The sequence below is a fragment of the Lagenorhynchus albirostris genome, chromosome 2, assembly GCF_949774975.1.
Source record: "Lagenorhynchus albirostris chromosome 2, mLagAlb1.1, whole genome shotgun sequence".
NCBI classification, from domain to species: Eukaryota; Metazoa; Chordata; class Mammalia; order Artiodactyla; family Delphinidae; genus Lagenorhynchus; species Lagenorhynchus albirostris.
The window spans coordinates 142,732,869-142,746,721 of NC_083096.1; the positions used below are offsets into that span (position 1 = coordinate 142,732,869).

Consider the following 13,853-nt stretch of genomic DNA (forward strand, 5'->3'; position numbering starts at 1 on the left):
CAGGCTTCCCTCCGGGGCCCCGGCTCCGTCTCTGTGGTTGACCCTGCGTCTCTCTCCATCTCCTGGCAGCTCGACCTTCTGTGGACTCAGAAACAAGACGTAATGTACAATCTCTTTGACTGGCCCACTCACAAGGAGGCCCGGCTTGTGGTCCTGACCATTGCCAACACCATGGATCTGCCAGAGCGCATCATGATGAACCGGGTGTCCAGCCGACTGGTAGGGCCCTTCTCAAGCTGTTCTTACAGACACATAAGCTGGGCCAAGGATTTCTCCCAAAATGAAAACATAGGAATCTAAAATAAATAGGAAAAGTAAGAAATGTGATTTCTGAAATTCTTATAATTACTAAGTTGGAATTAAATATGTCACCATTGCATGGCTTTCTGCAAACCTATCTTCTTGGTGTTCTGCTACCTCTGCACTCTTAAACTGCACAGAACCCTAAAGGTTTAATTATTTAAAAAAAATACATAAGTGCTTACCCTTGTCAGGCAGTGTTAGATGCACAGAGTATGGCTGTGAATGGGGCAGACACAGTCTCTGCCCTTGTGGACCTTGTGGTTCAGCAGGAGTGACACCGGGAGCCAAGCTGGTGCATGTTGTAGAGGTGAAGATCGTCCCACCCACTCTGACGAGAGCACCTCTGCTCAGATCTACTTGTAAATGATTCCAGTAGAATAGAAGATTCTTTTAAGCTAAATGAAAAAACAGTCGAGAGCTACTGCCCTACAGGATCCCACAGGCCATTATCAGTAACAAAAGGAGCTGGAAGCAGTGGTAGTCCTGGGATGAAATGTGTAAATTGTTACATGGGACTTGGAAATCAGGTTTGGGGACTTGCAGGTGGCTTTCCACCAGGACTATTGGAGTGGGAAATCCATGAACTTGTTCCTCTGTCATCTTGACTCCCCAGGGTCTAACCAGGATGTCCTTCCAGCCCTATACTCACAGCCAACTGCAACAGATCCTGGTGTCCCGACTCAAACATTTAAAGGCCTTTGAGGATGATGCCATCCAGTTGGTAGCCAGGAAGGTAAGTCACCTTTGGGGAGCTCCTAGTCACACCGACAGTTTTTGCTGAGTACCTGCCCATGTGAGGCCCTATGCTGGGTGCTCTGGAGATGAAGAAAAAATTAGGAAGTCCTGTAAAAACAAATACCAAAATATAGAAACAAAATTCTGAAAAATTCCTTAACCTTCTTATTGTAGAACTAATTAGAAGGCTCTGAGTATGGTGGGCTTTTATACAAGTGAAGATTAATTGATTCAGGGAGCTTTGTATAATCAAAAGGGCAACGTAGTGAGTGAGGTAGACAAACCTGGATTGAATTCTGGCTCTAATACTTTAATAAGCATGTGGAAGGTTACAGAAAAGTTACTTAAAAATTTCCTGGGCTTCAGTTTTCTTCTCTGAAAAATGGGAATAATAATAGTTACCTCATAGGGTCATTGTGAGAATTAAATGAGGCCATGTCTGTAATGTACCTAGCAGGGTGCATGTTCCATGGTAGATATGAAGTGTGGGATGCCTACCCCCTCCAGGCTTACTGGGAGAATGCCAATTGAGATTCCACGAAGACTTCTCCGAGGCTGCTGAGGAACAACTCAGGTTAAATGTCCACCTTGAGCTGAATGAAAGACACCACACATCCACAGTATTTCAGCACTTAAAAACAGTTATAAACGTATTTCTAGTTTCTTACTGGAAACGATGCGAACTCTGAATGCCTATAGCAGCAACACACGTCTGTAACACCTGTTCAAAGATGGGTACTATATTAAGTATTAGGGTCAGAGGTGAGCGAGATATGGTGTTTATCTCCAAGATTTGCTTTCTAGGAGAGAGATCCTCAAAGTTACTATCTAACCCTTCTGTTGGTAGAGTTTTCCACCTCTGCAATCATGCAATTTCTAAAAGTTCTTTTTTTTCCTCTGAATGGTCCTTTTATATACCATCCTACTTATTTGAGGTTGTTTTCTCCCTTTTCCTCTAAGATGCTTTGTCTGTTGGTTTTGGTCTCTATCCTGCATCGGTAGACTTTCCTCAGCTGCCAGTGTGGTCCGCTGAGGTCTAAGGGTGGAGATTACAGAGCTGATTGGGAGCTCTGAGTATATAAGTGGAGCTTGTTCATCAAGAGCTTCGCTGAGGGGTAATCTGATTGGGCCAATTTCAATATCTTTAGTTTATTCCCATATTTTCTGGGATAGTCAGATTTCAAAGAGTAGGCTTCCCCTGTCCTGCCTGCAGGGCAGTGTTCTAGGATCAGGGGAGGTGGGCTGGAGTCAGGGAGGGTGGAGGTCTTCAAATTCAGCATGCAAATAGTAACCATCTATATTTAGTAAGGGACATCCCCTCCTCTGCAACAGTACCTAGTGTTACTTGTCCAGAGACTTTTTTGTTTATCCTTGCTTGAGAGTAAATTTCTGGTCTCCTGCCATGGTACATAAGAGGGATAATCTCCGGGGCAAAGAGTTTTATGGAAACAGTACAAATTACCAAGGCACAAAATTTTCTCACAGAGCCCTAAACCCTCCCTCAGTGGCCCTGATGTTCACCAACAGCATGAAATGGGGGAGAGGTCTAGGGCAAGGGTCAGCAAACTTTCTGTGAAGGGCCAGTAGTAAATGTTTTAGGCTTTCTGGGCCATAATGGTCTGTCAGCACTATTCAACTCTGCCTTTGCATTGTGAAAGCAGCCATGTATTATATAATATGTAAACAAATGCACATAGCTGTGTTACAATAAAACTTTATTTACAAAAACATGTGGTAGGCCATAGTTTGCCGACTCCTGATCTAGGGCATCCATTTCTTAACTTTCAACCAGTCCTCTTTATTTTAGCCAAACTTCCCCCTTGACCTCCAGTTCCAGTATCACTAACTCCTGAGCATCTTGAAGATTTTTAGTGTAACTTAGGTTTGTTCTTGGATTCCTCACTGCGGGCTGAGGAATGGGCTTTCTCAGTCTGCTAGGTTAACCAGTACCTTGCCACTTCTTTCCAACTTTCAGAATTATATTGTTTACTGCTCTCGAGTTGCTTCCTTTTCTTATTTAGGTTTCTTTTGGTCTTTAAATAAGGTTTCAGAAGACTTCAAACTTGGCTGCTGCTTTTACCCAAAACTCTTGCCTGTAATTTCAAACCTCTCTTTTATTTCTTAACATAGAAACATACCTATATTGTTTATCTTACGATATCTTAAGTCTTTGTAGGTTTACTTCTGTTGATTGCTGATTCACATGTCTGTATGGCCTTGTTTCCTTGTTTTTTGTGTCTTGATTTTTTTTTTTTTTTTTAACTGTATACTCATGTTTCTTAAGAGCTTTATCTGAGAGTTGATTGAGGCCTGGGCTGAAGCTGAATTCATTTAGTTTGTTTGTGCTTCTGTCAGTTACTGAGGGGCACTACCAATTGGGACCATTTTTAAACAAAATTCTCTACTTGAGGTTTTTAGGAGAACATAAATTTGAGGTGCAAATCCACGTGAGGGCTTGTGGTTGCAAAGACTCAGTGAGTTTTTGTCACCCTACCCCCACCTAACGCCAAGGTCACAACAGGCCATTTTTCTTGCCATCCCTTCTGCATGATAAGTCTTTCACTCACCCTCATACTGGAGGTTGGGTCCCAAGTTTATGCAAGGTCTTTTCTTAGATTCCGTGTTGGGTGGCCCCAGCTTTTTCTTTTGTCTCCCTCACCCCAGAAGCAGTCAAAAAGAGTGCTTACGGTCGCCAAGGTTCACAGGTACCCTCAGAGTGGGAAGTGCTTTGGGTGTTTTCTAGTCTCCCAGGGTCACCTGTCCACTTTGATTCTAGGCCTCTGAGCAGCCCTTGAGTCCCTGCTATTAACCACTGTATGGTGCTGCTTCACACAGAGGAAAGGAGGAGTGATAGGGTGGAAACATCCCCAGGACATCCTCAGCAGCTGAATATGGGAGATTAGAAGGAGGGAATAATATACGCTGGTGCTCATGTTTCCGTCTTGGGTTACTGGAAAAGTGATTTTTGTTTTGAATGTCTTATATTTGAATTCTGAAAACAGAAATAGACACAAAACAGTTAAAAACTCCTATAATCCTGTCTGTCATACTGAGTGAAGTAAGTCAGAAAGAGAAAAACAAATATTGTATATTAACGCATATATGTGGAATCTAGAAAAATGGTACAGATGAACCTACTTGCAGGGCAGGAATAGAGATGCAGATGTACAGAGCGGACACGTGGACACGGGGGAGGGCTGGGGTGGGGAGGATGGGATGAATTGGGAGACTGGGATTGACATAAATACACTACCATGTGTAAAACAGATAGCTAGTGGGAACCTGCTGTATAGCGCAGGAAGCTCAGCTTGGTGCTCTGTGATGACCTAGATGGGTGGGATGGGGGGGGAGGGAGGTCCAAGAGGGAGGGAATATATGTATACATGTATTCACTTCGTTGTACAGCAGAAACTAACACAACATTGTAAAGCAACTATACCCCAATTGAAAAAAGAGTCAAAAAATAAAATCTCCTATAATCCCACTTCCCAGAAATGACTCCTTTTAATGTCTTAGTTTTTGGTGTGTGTATGCCTGCGCATGCATGTATGTGTATGCCTATACGCTTTGCTTTTTTAAACTTAATGTTTTATAATTGGAAGAAAATAGTTACTTTGGGACGCTATCAGGCAGGATGTCATCGCCTGCGATGGTTGTCAGGCGAATGATGGGGTTGCTGGCAAGCACTGGGAATATACAAACAGAAATCCTTGCAGGCAATGGTGACTCCAGGAGTTCCCGCAGTTAAATTTAAAATGCAAGAGCCCTCCTATGTCATCTTGGGAGAGAGTATAGGATTCCCCGTAAAGGGAGCCCAGGAGCCCCTCAGCCTCTGTGCACATGGAAAGGAAGGCAGGCACAAAAGCAGAGCCATTGGCATGGGGGGTTGGTCTAATTCATCTAACTACAGATTCCTCTGGGTCCTCCAGCTTCATGGCTTCCTTCCCTCTTGATTCTGGTTCATTTAGCCATTGACCAGGTAGTTTCCAAAATTCATCACATGCTGTGAGGGAGGCTCAGGCTGTGGCTTTTTTTTTTTTTTCCGGTACGCAGGCCTCTCACTGTTGTGGCCTCTCCCGTTGTGGAGCACAGGCTCTGGACGCGCAGGCTCAGCGGCCATGGCTCATGGGCCCAGCCGCTCCGCAACATGTGGGATCTTCCCGGACCGGGGCACGAACCCGTGTCTCCTGCATCGGCAGGCGGACTCTCAACCACTGCGCCACCAGGGAAGCCCCAGACTGTGGCTTTATCTCCAAAATAGGCTCCACCTCAGCCTCTTGGCTTTTTCTCTTCATGCAAGGAACAAGACCCTTGTGTCTCCAGATGGTTCAGTAATGATCTTGGGCCAAAGGTCTCTTCTTTTAGATTTCTTCATTTTTCTAATATTAAATAAAGTTGAGAATTTCTGTCTCTTCCATTCTGGAATTATCTGTAAGGCCAAGAAAAAGGTGTGGTGTGGACTTGGGGAAAAGTCCCGGACAGTATAATAATTTATATCTGAGCTCCCACCAGGTTCCCAGCCAGGGCCAAGTACTTAATTTCATGCTTAAGTCCATTCCCAGCCCTGCCCTTCCTTTTTATCTGAACACAGAATCAGTTGGTTTTTCTTCTGGGTTGAGACGGCAAGGGGATCTCGAGGAATAAAATGTTCCCTCTTGTAGGTAGCAGCCCTCTCTGGAGATGCACGACGCTGCCTGGACATTTGTAGGCGTGCCACAGAGATTTGTGAGTTCTCCTGCCAGAAGCCCGACTCCCCTGGCCTGGTCACTACAGCCCACTTACTGGAAGCAGTAGAGGAGATGTTTTCATCGTCATACATCACTGCCATCAAGTAAGACGCTTCTGCTTCCTGACCCTGAACCTCCCTTGGAAGACCACTGGAGAGGGCCATGGAAGCATGCTTCCCTTTCAAAGCTTTTACTCATACAACCTGCATTTACTGACAGTGCTGTCCCTTTTCTTAAGAAGCATAGTCTAGTCAAAGAGACAGAAATGTAATCCTAGTATAATAGGAGAATAATTACCATGTATTGAGTTATACTATAGGTGTTTATGAAGTAAAGTGCTGTGGACACAAGAAGAAGGAAGTAGCTACTTCTCTCACATTGAATGATATACTCAACCATGAAATGGGGGTGCTGGTACATGTCCAGATATAGTTGCTGTGTTCCCTTACTTCCAAAGTGTTATTTTTCATATCATTTTGAGACTTTGAGGGGAAGGGAAATCCTTGCCAAATCATATAGGAATATAGGAGGAAATAGTCCCAAGTTTTTTTCTCTCTCTTCTCTAAAGACACAGAGAAGTTTTATTTGGCTTTCCTTGGGTTGGTGGTATAGCCACTTAGGAGAATTCACATCTCCTCATTTTCTTTAAGGAATTCCTCCGTTCTGGAACAGAGCTTCCTGAGAGCCATCCTTGCAGAGTTCCGTCGATCAGGACTGGAGGAAGCAACATTTCAACAGGTGACTGATCTACTTTTTAAAAAATCCTGTTTTGGTCTGGTGCCTTTAAAATATAATATGTGGGAATTTTAACCACTGTGTAACAGTCTGTCTCTATTTTGTGCCAACCTGATTATGCTAAAGAATATCCAACCAGCACCTATTTTTATGTGATATTTAATTGAGTTGCATGAGGAGAGACCATTAGCAAATGGTTTCTGCATATTAGATTGAGGCTTTACTATGTGCCAGATACTTTTCTGGGAGTGGGAGATTCAAAGATGAGCAAGACAAAAGTTGCTGCCCTGATACAGCTTATGGTGTAGTGTGGGGCAAAGCTTTCAGAACAAGCCTTGTTTAAAAACAAATCACAACCATCACCCTGATACCAAATCCAGACAAAGATGTCACAAAGAAAGAAAACTACAGGCCAATATCACTGATGAACATAGATGTAAAAATCCTCAACAAAATACTAGCAAACAGAATACAACAGCACATTAAAAGTATCATATACCCTGATCAAGTGGGGCTTATCCCAGGAATGCAAGGATTCTTCAATATATGCAAATCAATCAATGTAATAAACCATATTAACAAATTGAAGGAGAAAAACCATATGATCATCTCAAAAGATGCAGAAAAAGCTTTTGACAAAATTCAACACCTATTTATGATAGAAACCCTCTAGAAAGTAGGCAAGAGGGAACTTAACCTGAACTTAATAAAGGCTATATATGACAAACCCACAGCCAACATTGTTCTTAATGGTGAAAAACTGAAACCATTTCCACTAAGATCAGGAAAAAGACAAGGTTGCCCACTCTCACCACTGTTATTCAACATAGTTTTGGAAGTTTTAGCCACAGCAATCCAAGACGAAAAAGAAATAAAAGGAATCTAAATCAGAAAAGAAGTAAAGCTGTCACTGTTTGCAGATGACATCATACTATACATAGAGAATCCTAAAGATGCTACCAGAAAACTGCTAGAGCTAATCAATGAATTTGGTAAAGTAGCAGGATACAAAATTAATGCACAGAAATATCTTGCATTCCTATACACTAATGCTGAAAAATCTGAAAGAGAAATTAAGGAAACACTCCCATTTACCACTGCAACAAAAAGAATAAAATACCTAGGAATAAACCTACCTTAGGAGACAAAAGACCTGTATGCAGAAAACTATAAGCCACTGATGAAAGAAATTAAAGATGATACAAACAGAAGGAGAGATATACCATGTCCTTGGATTGGAAGAATCAACATTGTGAAAATGACTCTACTACCCAAAGCAATCTACAGATTCAGTACAATCCCTATCAAACTACCACTGGCATTTTTCACAGAACTAGGACAAAAAATTTCACAATCTATATGGAAACACAAAAGACCCCGAATAGCCTAAGCAATCTTGAAAAATAAAAACGGAGCTGGAGGAATCAGGCTCCCAGACTTCAGACTATACTACAAAGCTACAGTAATCAAGACAGTATGGTACTGGCATAAAAACAGAAATATAGATCAGTGGAAAGGATAGAAAGCCCAGAGATAAACCCACGCACCTATGGTCACCTTATTTTTGATAAAGGAGGCAAGAATATACGACGGAGAAAAGACAGCCTCTTTAATAAGTGGTGCTGGCAAAACTGGACAGCTATGTGTAAAAGAATGAAATTAGAATACTCCCTAACACCATATACAAAAATAAACTCAAAATGGATTAGAGACCTAAATATAAGGCCAGACACTATAAAACTCTTAGAGGAAAACATAGGCAGAACACTCTGACATAAATCACAGCAAGATCCTTTTTGACCCACCTCCTAGAGAAATGGAAATAAAAACAAAAATAAACAAATAGGACCTAATGAAACTTAAAAGCTTTTGCACAGCAAAGGAAACCATAAACAAGACGAAAAGACAACCCTCAGAATGGGAGAAAATATTTGCATGTGAAGCCCCTGACAAAGGATTAATCTCCAAAATTTACAAGCAGCTCATGCAGCTCAATATCACAAAAACAAACAACCCAATCCAAAAATGGGCAGAAGACCTAAATAGACATTCCTCCAAAGAAGATATACAGATTGCCAACAAACACATGAAAGAACGCTCAACATCACTAATCATTAGAGAAATGCAAATCAAAACTACAATGAGGTATCACCTCACAGCAGTCAGAATGACCATCATCAAAAAATCTATAAACAATAAATGCTGGAGAGGGTGTGGAGAAAAGGGAGCCCTCTTGCACTCTTGGTGGGAATGTAAATTGATACAGCCACTATGGAGAACAGTATGGGGGTTCCTTAAAAAGCTAAAAATAAGGGGCTTCCCTGGTGGCGCAGTGGTTGAGAGTCTGCCTGCTGATGCAGGGGACGCGGGTTCGTGCCCTGGTCTGGGAAGATCCCTCGTGCCACGGAGCGGCTAGGCCCATGAGCCATGACCACTGAGCCTGTGTGTCCAGAGCCTGTGCTCCGCAACGGGAGAGGCCACAACAATGAGAGGCCCGCGTACTGCAAAAAAAAAAAAAAAAAGCTAAAAATAGAATTACCATACGACCCAGCAATCCCACTACTGGGCATATACCCTGAGAAAACCATAGTTCAAAAACAGTCATGTACCACAATGTTCATTGCAGCTGCATTTACAATATCCAGGACATGGAAGCAACCTAAGTGTCCATCGACAGACGAATGGACAAAGAAGATGTGGCACATATATACAATGCGATATTACTCAGCCATATAAAGAAATGAAATTGAGTTATTTGTAGTGAGGTGGATGGACCTAGAGTCTGTCATACAGAGTGAAGTAAGTCAGAACGACAAAAACAAATACCGTATGCTAACACATATACATGGAATCTAAAAAAAAACAAATGGACAGGAATAAATACGCAGAAGTAGAGAATGGACCTGAGGACACGGGGAGGGGAAGGGTAAGCTGGGACGAAGTGAGAGAGTAGCATTGACATATATACACTACCAAATGTAAAACAGGTAGCTAGTGGGAAGCAGCTGCATAGCACAGGGAGAGCAGCTTGGTGCTTTGTGACCACCTAGAGGGGTGGGATAGGGAGGGTGGGGAGGGAGACGCAAGAAGGAGGAGATATGGGGATATATGTATATGTATAGCTGATTCACTTTGTTATAAAGCAGAAACTAACACACCATTGTAAAGCAGTTATACTCCAATAAAGTTAAAAAAAATCACAAAGATAAATCCAAACACTCTGAGAATAATTTCAACTATATCAAGTAAGAGGAATCATTAGGGCTTGGGCCTTAGTGGTTTATTAAAGGTGTTTAAGTATATACCTGGGAGTTTGTATATCTGTGTGTATGAGTATGTTTTAGACAAATAGAGATGTCAGGAAAACATTTTCCTTCCAGCTGTTTATTTCCTTTAAGCTTTTCTTCTTTAAATTCTTTTTTTTTTTTTTTTTGCGGTACGCGGGCCTCTCACTGTTGTGGCCTCTCCCGTTGAGGAGCACAGGCTCCGGACGCGCAGGCTCAGTGGCCATGGCTCATGGGCCTAGCTGCTCCACGGCATGTGGGATCTTTCCGGACCGGGGCACGAACCCGTGTCCCCTGCATCGGCAGGCAGACTCTCAACCACTGCACCACCAGGGAAGCCCCTAAATTCTTTTTTTAAACATTTAGTCGCTAGTCATGTTTTGCCCGTTTTTGTTTTTGTAAAGCCTGAGACAGCTCTTCTGCAGAGAGTGACCTGTATTCTCTCTAGGCCTTTGAGCTTTTCCAAGGGACATGCCTTGGCACCTGCTCACTGTTTCTGCCAAGGAAAATGCCCTTACAGCAAAATTTGACTTGAATTATGACAGTCTCAGTAGGAACACTCAGCCCCTGGAGATGAGGACTGTTTGTATAACTGTGACAGTTACTAAGCATATTATATCTATTAACTCATGAGGGATATTGTAGTATATTTAATAGACAAAACTGAAGCTCAAAAAGTGAAATAACTGGCTCGGGTTTCTTATTTAGGTAATTGGCAGAACCAGGGTTCAGACCTGCTGTTGTCTGATTCCGAGGCCAGTACTACATTCTGCCCCTGTGTTTGTGCCCCACTGGGGCACCCCTTGATGCCTTCTGGGGTACTGAGTATCCTGGAAAAGAAGTGTCTCATTGTCCCAAAAGAAGAAATAATGATTGGATACAGACCCAGGACTACCTTCTGGCAGCTGACCTCAGGTTTGTTTTTTGTTTCTAGGTATACACTCAACATGTGGCACTGTGCAGGATGGAGGGTCTCCCGTACCCCACCATGTCAGAGACCATGGCGGTGTGCTCTCATCTAGGCTCCTGCCGCCTCCTCCTCGTGGAGCCCAGCAGGAATGACCTGCTCCTTCGTGTGCGGCTCAACGTCAGCCAGGATGACGTTTTATATGCACTGAAAGAAGAGTGAAGGGCTTCACAAGGAAGAACTGTGATCTGCTGTTTTTAAAGAGCCCTGCTTCCATTTCCTAAGCACATGGAATCATTGTAGCAAAGTATACTGAACAGCAATGGCTGTCATGTATTTTGCAATTTTCCATTAAATCATTTGCTTTTTCTGGAGTGTTTGGGAAGTTTTATAGTCATTACAAACATCAAATTATAAAATGAAACCATCCTTCCTACACTAGGCCCTCTCTCTGGGTTTTATTTCTGTTAGTAGCCCTGACATTTATTTAACGGTAACATACCATGTATATAAATACAAGCACACAATTATGGTATCTATATAAAATAGTTCCAGGAGAGTAAGTAAGAAATTACTTATATTGGTTGCCTCTGGGAAAGAACTGGATGGCTACCTTCAGGGTTACAGGAAGACATTCACTGTATGTCATTATGTATCTCTTAACTTTTGAACAATGTGAGTGTAATATACTTAGCACATAAAAAGGAACTGCTGGAAATAATATCAGTAATAAATAATCCCTAGTAACAAATAGCTAGAAAATGGAATTTTTAAAAAGATACCATTTATCATAAAAACAAATCTTTAAATAAAAAATACTTAGATGGCACAGAATATATAAGGTACCTAGGAATAAATCTAATAAATGTAATTAATCTCTAAATAGAAATCAATTCCAATTAAAATCTTGGTAGGGTTTTTTGGTATAACTTTGCAAGTTAATTCTGATAAACCAACAATAGAACAAACTGACATCTAAAAACCTCATGTCAGCTACTGAGAAAATACATCATCCATGTCATAGTCCTGCCAGAAAGGTTTGACCTCAATCTACTGATGAGAAAAATAATCAGGTAAATCAAAATTGAGGGAAAAATATTCACAAAGCAATGATTCCTCTTCAAAAATATTCATATCACAAAAGAAGAAAAAAATGGAGAAACTATTCTAAACTAAAGGAGACTAGAGAAATGAGAGCTAAATAGCTAAGTAGACTGTAAGAACCTTGATTGGGTCATGGATTTAAGAGATACAAACAGTTATAAGCATTATTATGGACTATATTCATATTAGGTAATAGGATTATGTAAATGTTAAATTTTGTGGGTGTGATAAATTATTGTGGTTGTGTAGGAGAATGTCCTTGTTCTTAAGAGAATCATGATAAGACATTTATGAGTGAAATATAACATCTGCAACAAATTAAATAGCTCAAAAAATACATAGATACATATATTTATAACTGCTCGTAATGGACTAAGGATCAGTATCAGAATATTTTAAAGCATTATACAATAAGAAAAAGGAAAATGGGTAAATAAGGCATCCACAGAATAAGAAATATAACCAACAAAATGGAAACATAGTAAAAGAGGCCTGCAAGTCAAAACACTTTCACATCTATTAAAAAAAATCTTTCCATGGTGATATGGAACAATTGGAAACCAAATGCCCCATTGATGTAAGTGTAAACTAGAACAACTGCATTGGAGATAATTTGGAAATATTTAGTCTATAAAATCCTATGAGCCCCCAGTTTCACTCCTAGGAATATACCCTAGAGAAACACATGTAAACACCAGGAATTATATACAAGAATATTCATAGCACTGTAATGGCAAGCCATTGGAAAAGTGAATTATTTTCATACTGTGAGATAACATACAGAAATGAAAAATAATAAGTATCAATGGATGAAGCTAAAAACAAGGTCGAGTAAAAAAAGGAGTTGAAGGGCTTCCCTGGTGGCGCAGTGGTTGAGAGTCCGCCTGCCGATGCAGGGGACACGGGTTCGTGCCCCGGTCCGGGAAGATCCCACATGCCGCGGAGCGGCTAGGCCCGTGAGCCATGGCCGCTGAGCCTGCGCGTCCGGAGCCTGTGCTCCGCAACGGGAGAGGCCACAGCAGTGAGAGGCCCGCGTACAGAAAAAAAAAAAAAAAAAAAGGAGTTGAAGAATATTTGCAGTGATAACAATGATATAATGTCAAAGCTTGCAAAAAAAAAAATACTATGGTTTGCTTAAGGATGTACACATACATAGTAGAAATGCTCAGGAATAATAAACACCAAATTCAGGAGATTGAATATCTCTTTGGGAAAGGGTTGTAACATGAGAGGTGGCGAGGGGGCTTCAAGAGTATTGTACTGGTTTTTCTTAAACTTGCGGTAAGAGCCCATGTATTTGTTAATTCACATAATAAATAGTAACTATTTATTTAGTGCCTACTGTGTACCATGCACTGCTCTAGACACTGAAGTTAAAGAACAAACAAAAGCTCCTGCCTTTATGGAGTTTGCATTCTAGCAAATGTGAAATATTGTACATTTTTGTATGTCTTAAATGTTTCATTATAAAACATTTTAAAGTTTAATGAGAAGAAATATGGGAGTGAAACTTCCATTTTATTTCTTTTCAACATTCTTTTTTTTTTTTTTTTTTTGGCTGCTCTACCTTATGGCTTGCAGCCTCTTAGTTCCCAGACCAAGAACTGCAGTCGGGGCCTCAGCAGTGAGAGCACAGAGTCCTAACCTCTGGACCACCAGGGAGTTCCCTGAACATTCCATTTTAAAATAGTAAAGACAGTCTCTTCTTCAGGAAATCACCAAAAAGCAATAAGGAGTTGGAAAAGCTCTTTGTCCAAGGAAACTGGAAGATAAAAGTTTAGGAAATAGGCAGGAGGAAGAGATTTGCAAGGTTTTAGATGGAAGATTCCTTCCCCCTACCCTCCAATTGCATTGCATTGCCCTACCGGATAGCGGAGTAAGAACTTGGTGTTAAAAGACAGTAAGAACTGTCTGAAGTAACTTTATAAAGAGGTGCAATGAACACTGCCTTTCATATCTTAAGTATTCAACCCGCCTTCTGATTGGAAAAGGTACATTTAAGTGCTGAATAAGAAGATGGTGAGCCCCATTTCTCTTTCTTAGAGACTCAGTTACACA

The 13,853-nt window shown here is 41.3% G+C and overlaps 1 protein-coding gene across 3 annotated transcripts in view; it reads left to right on the plus strand.

The window, feature by feature from the left end:
- Window positions 1–10,973, plus strand: part of ORC1 (origin recognition complex subunit 1) — a 33,938-nt gene extending 22,965 nt beyond the window's left edge. For all 3 annotated transcript variants that reach the window (XM_060140066.1, XM_060140065.1, XM_060140067.1), the window contains 5 exons: window positions 70–219; window positions 917–1,036; window positions 5,700–5,869; window positions 6,416–6,503; window positions 10,719–10,973. In XM_060140066.1, the coding sequence (XP_059996049.1) occupies window positions 70–219; window positions 917–1,036; window positions 5,700–5,869; window positions 6,416–6,503; window positions 10,719–10,913 (723 nt within the window). In that variant the 3' untranslated portion in view covers window positions 10,914–10,973. The remainder of the gene's footprint in view (window positions 1–69; window positions 220–916; window positions 1,037–5,699; window positions 5,870–6,415; window positions 6,504–10,718) is intronic.
- Window positions 10,974–13,853: the final 2,880 nt, after the last annotated feature.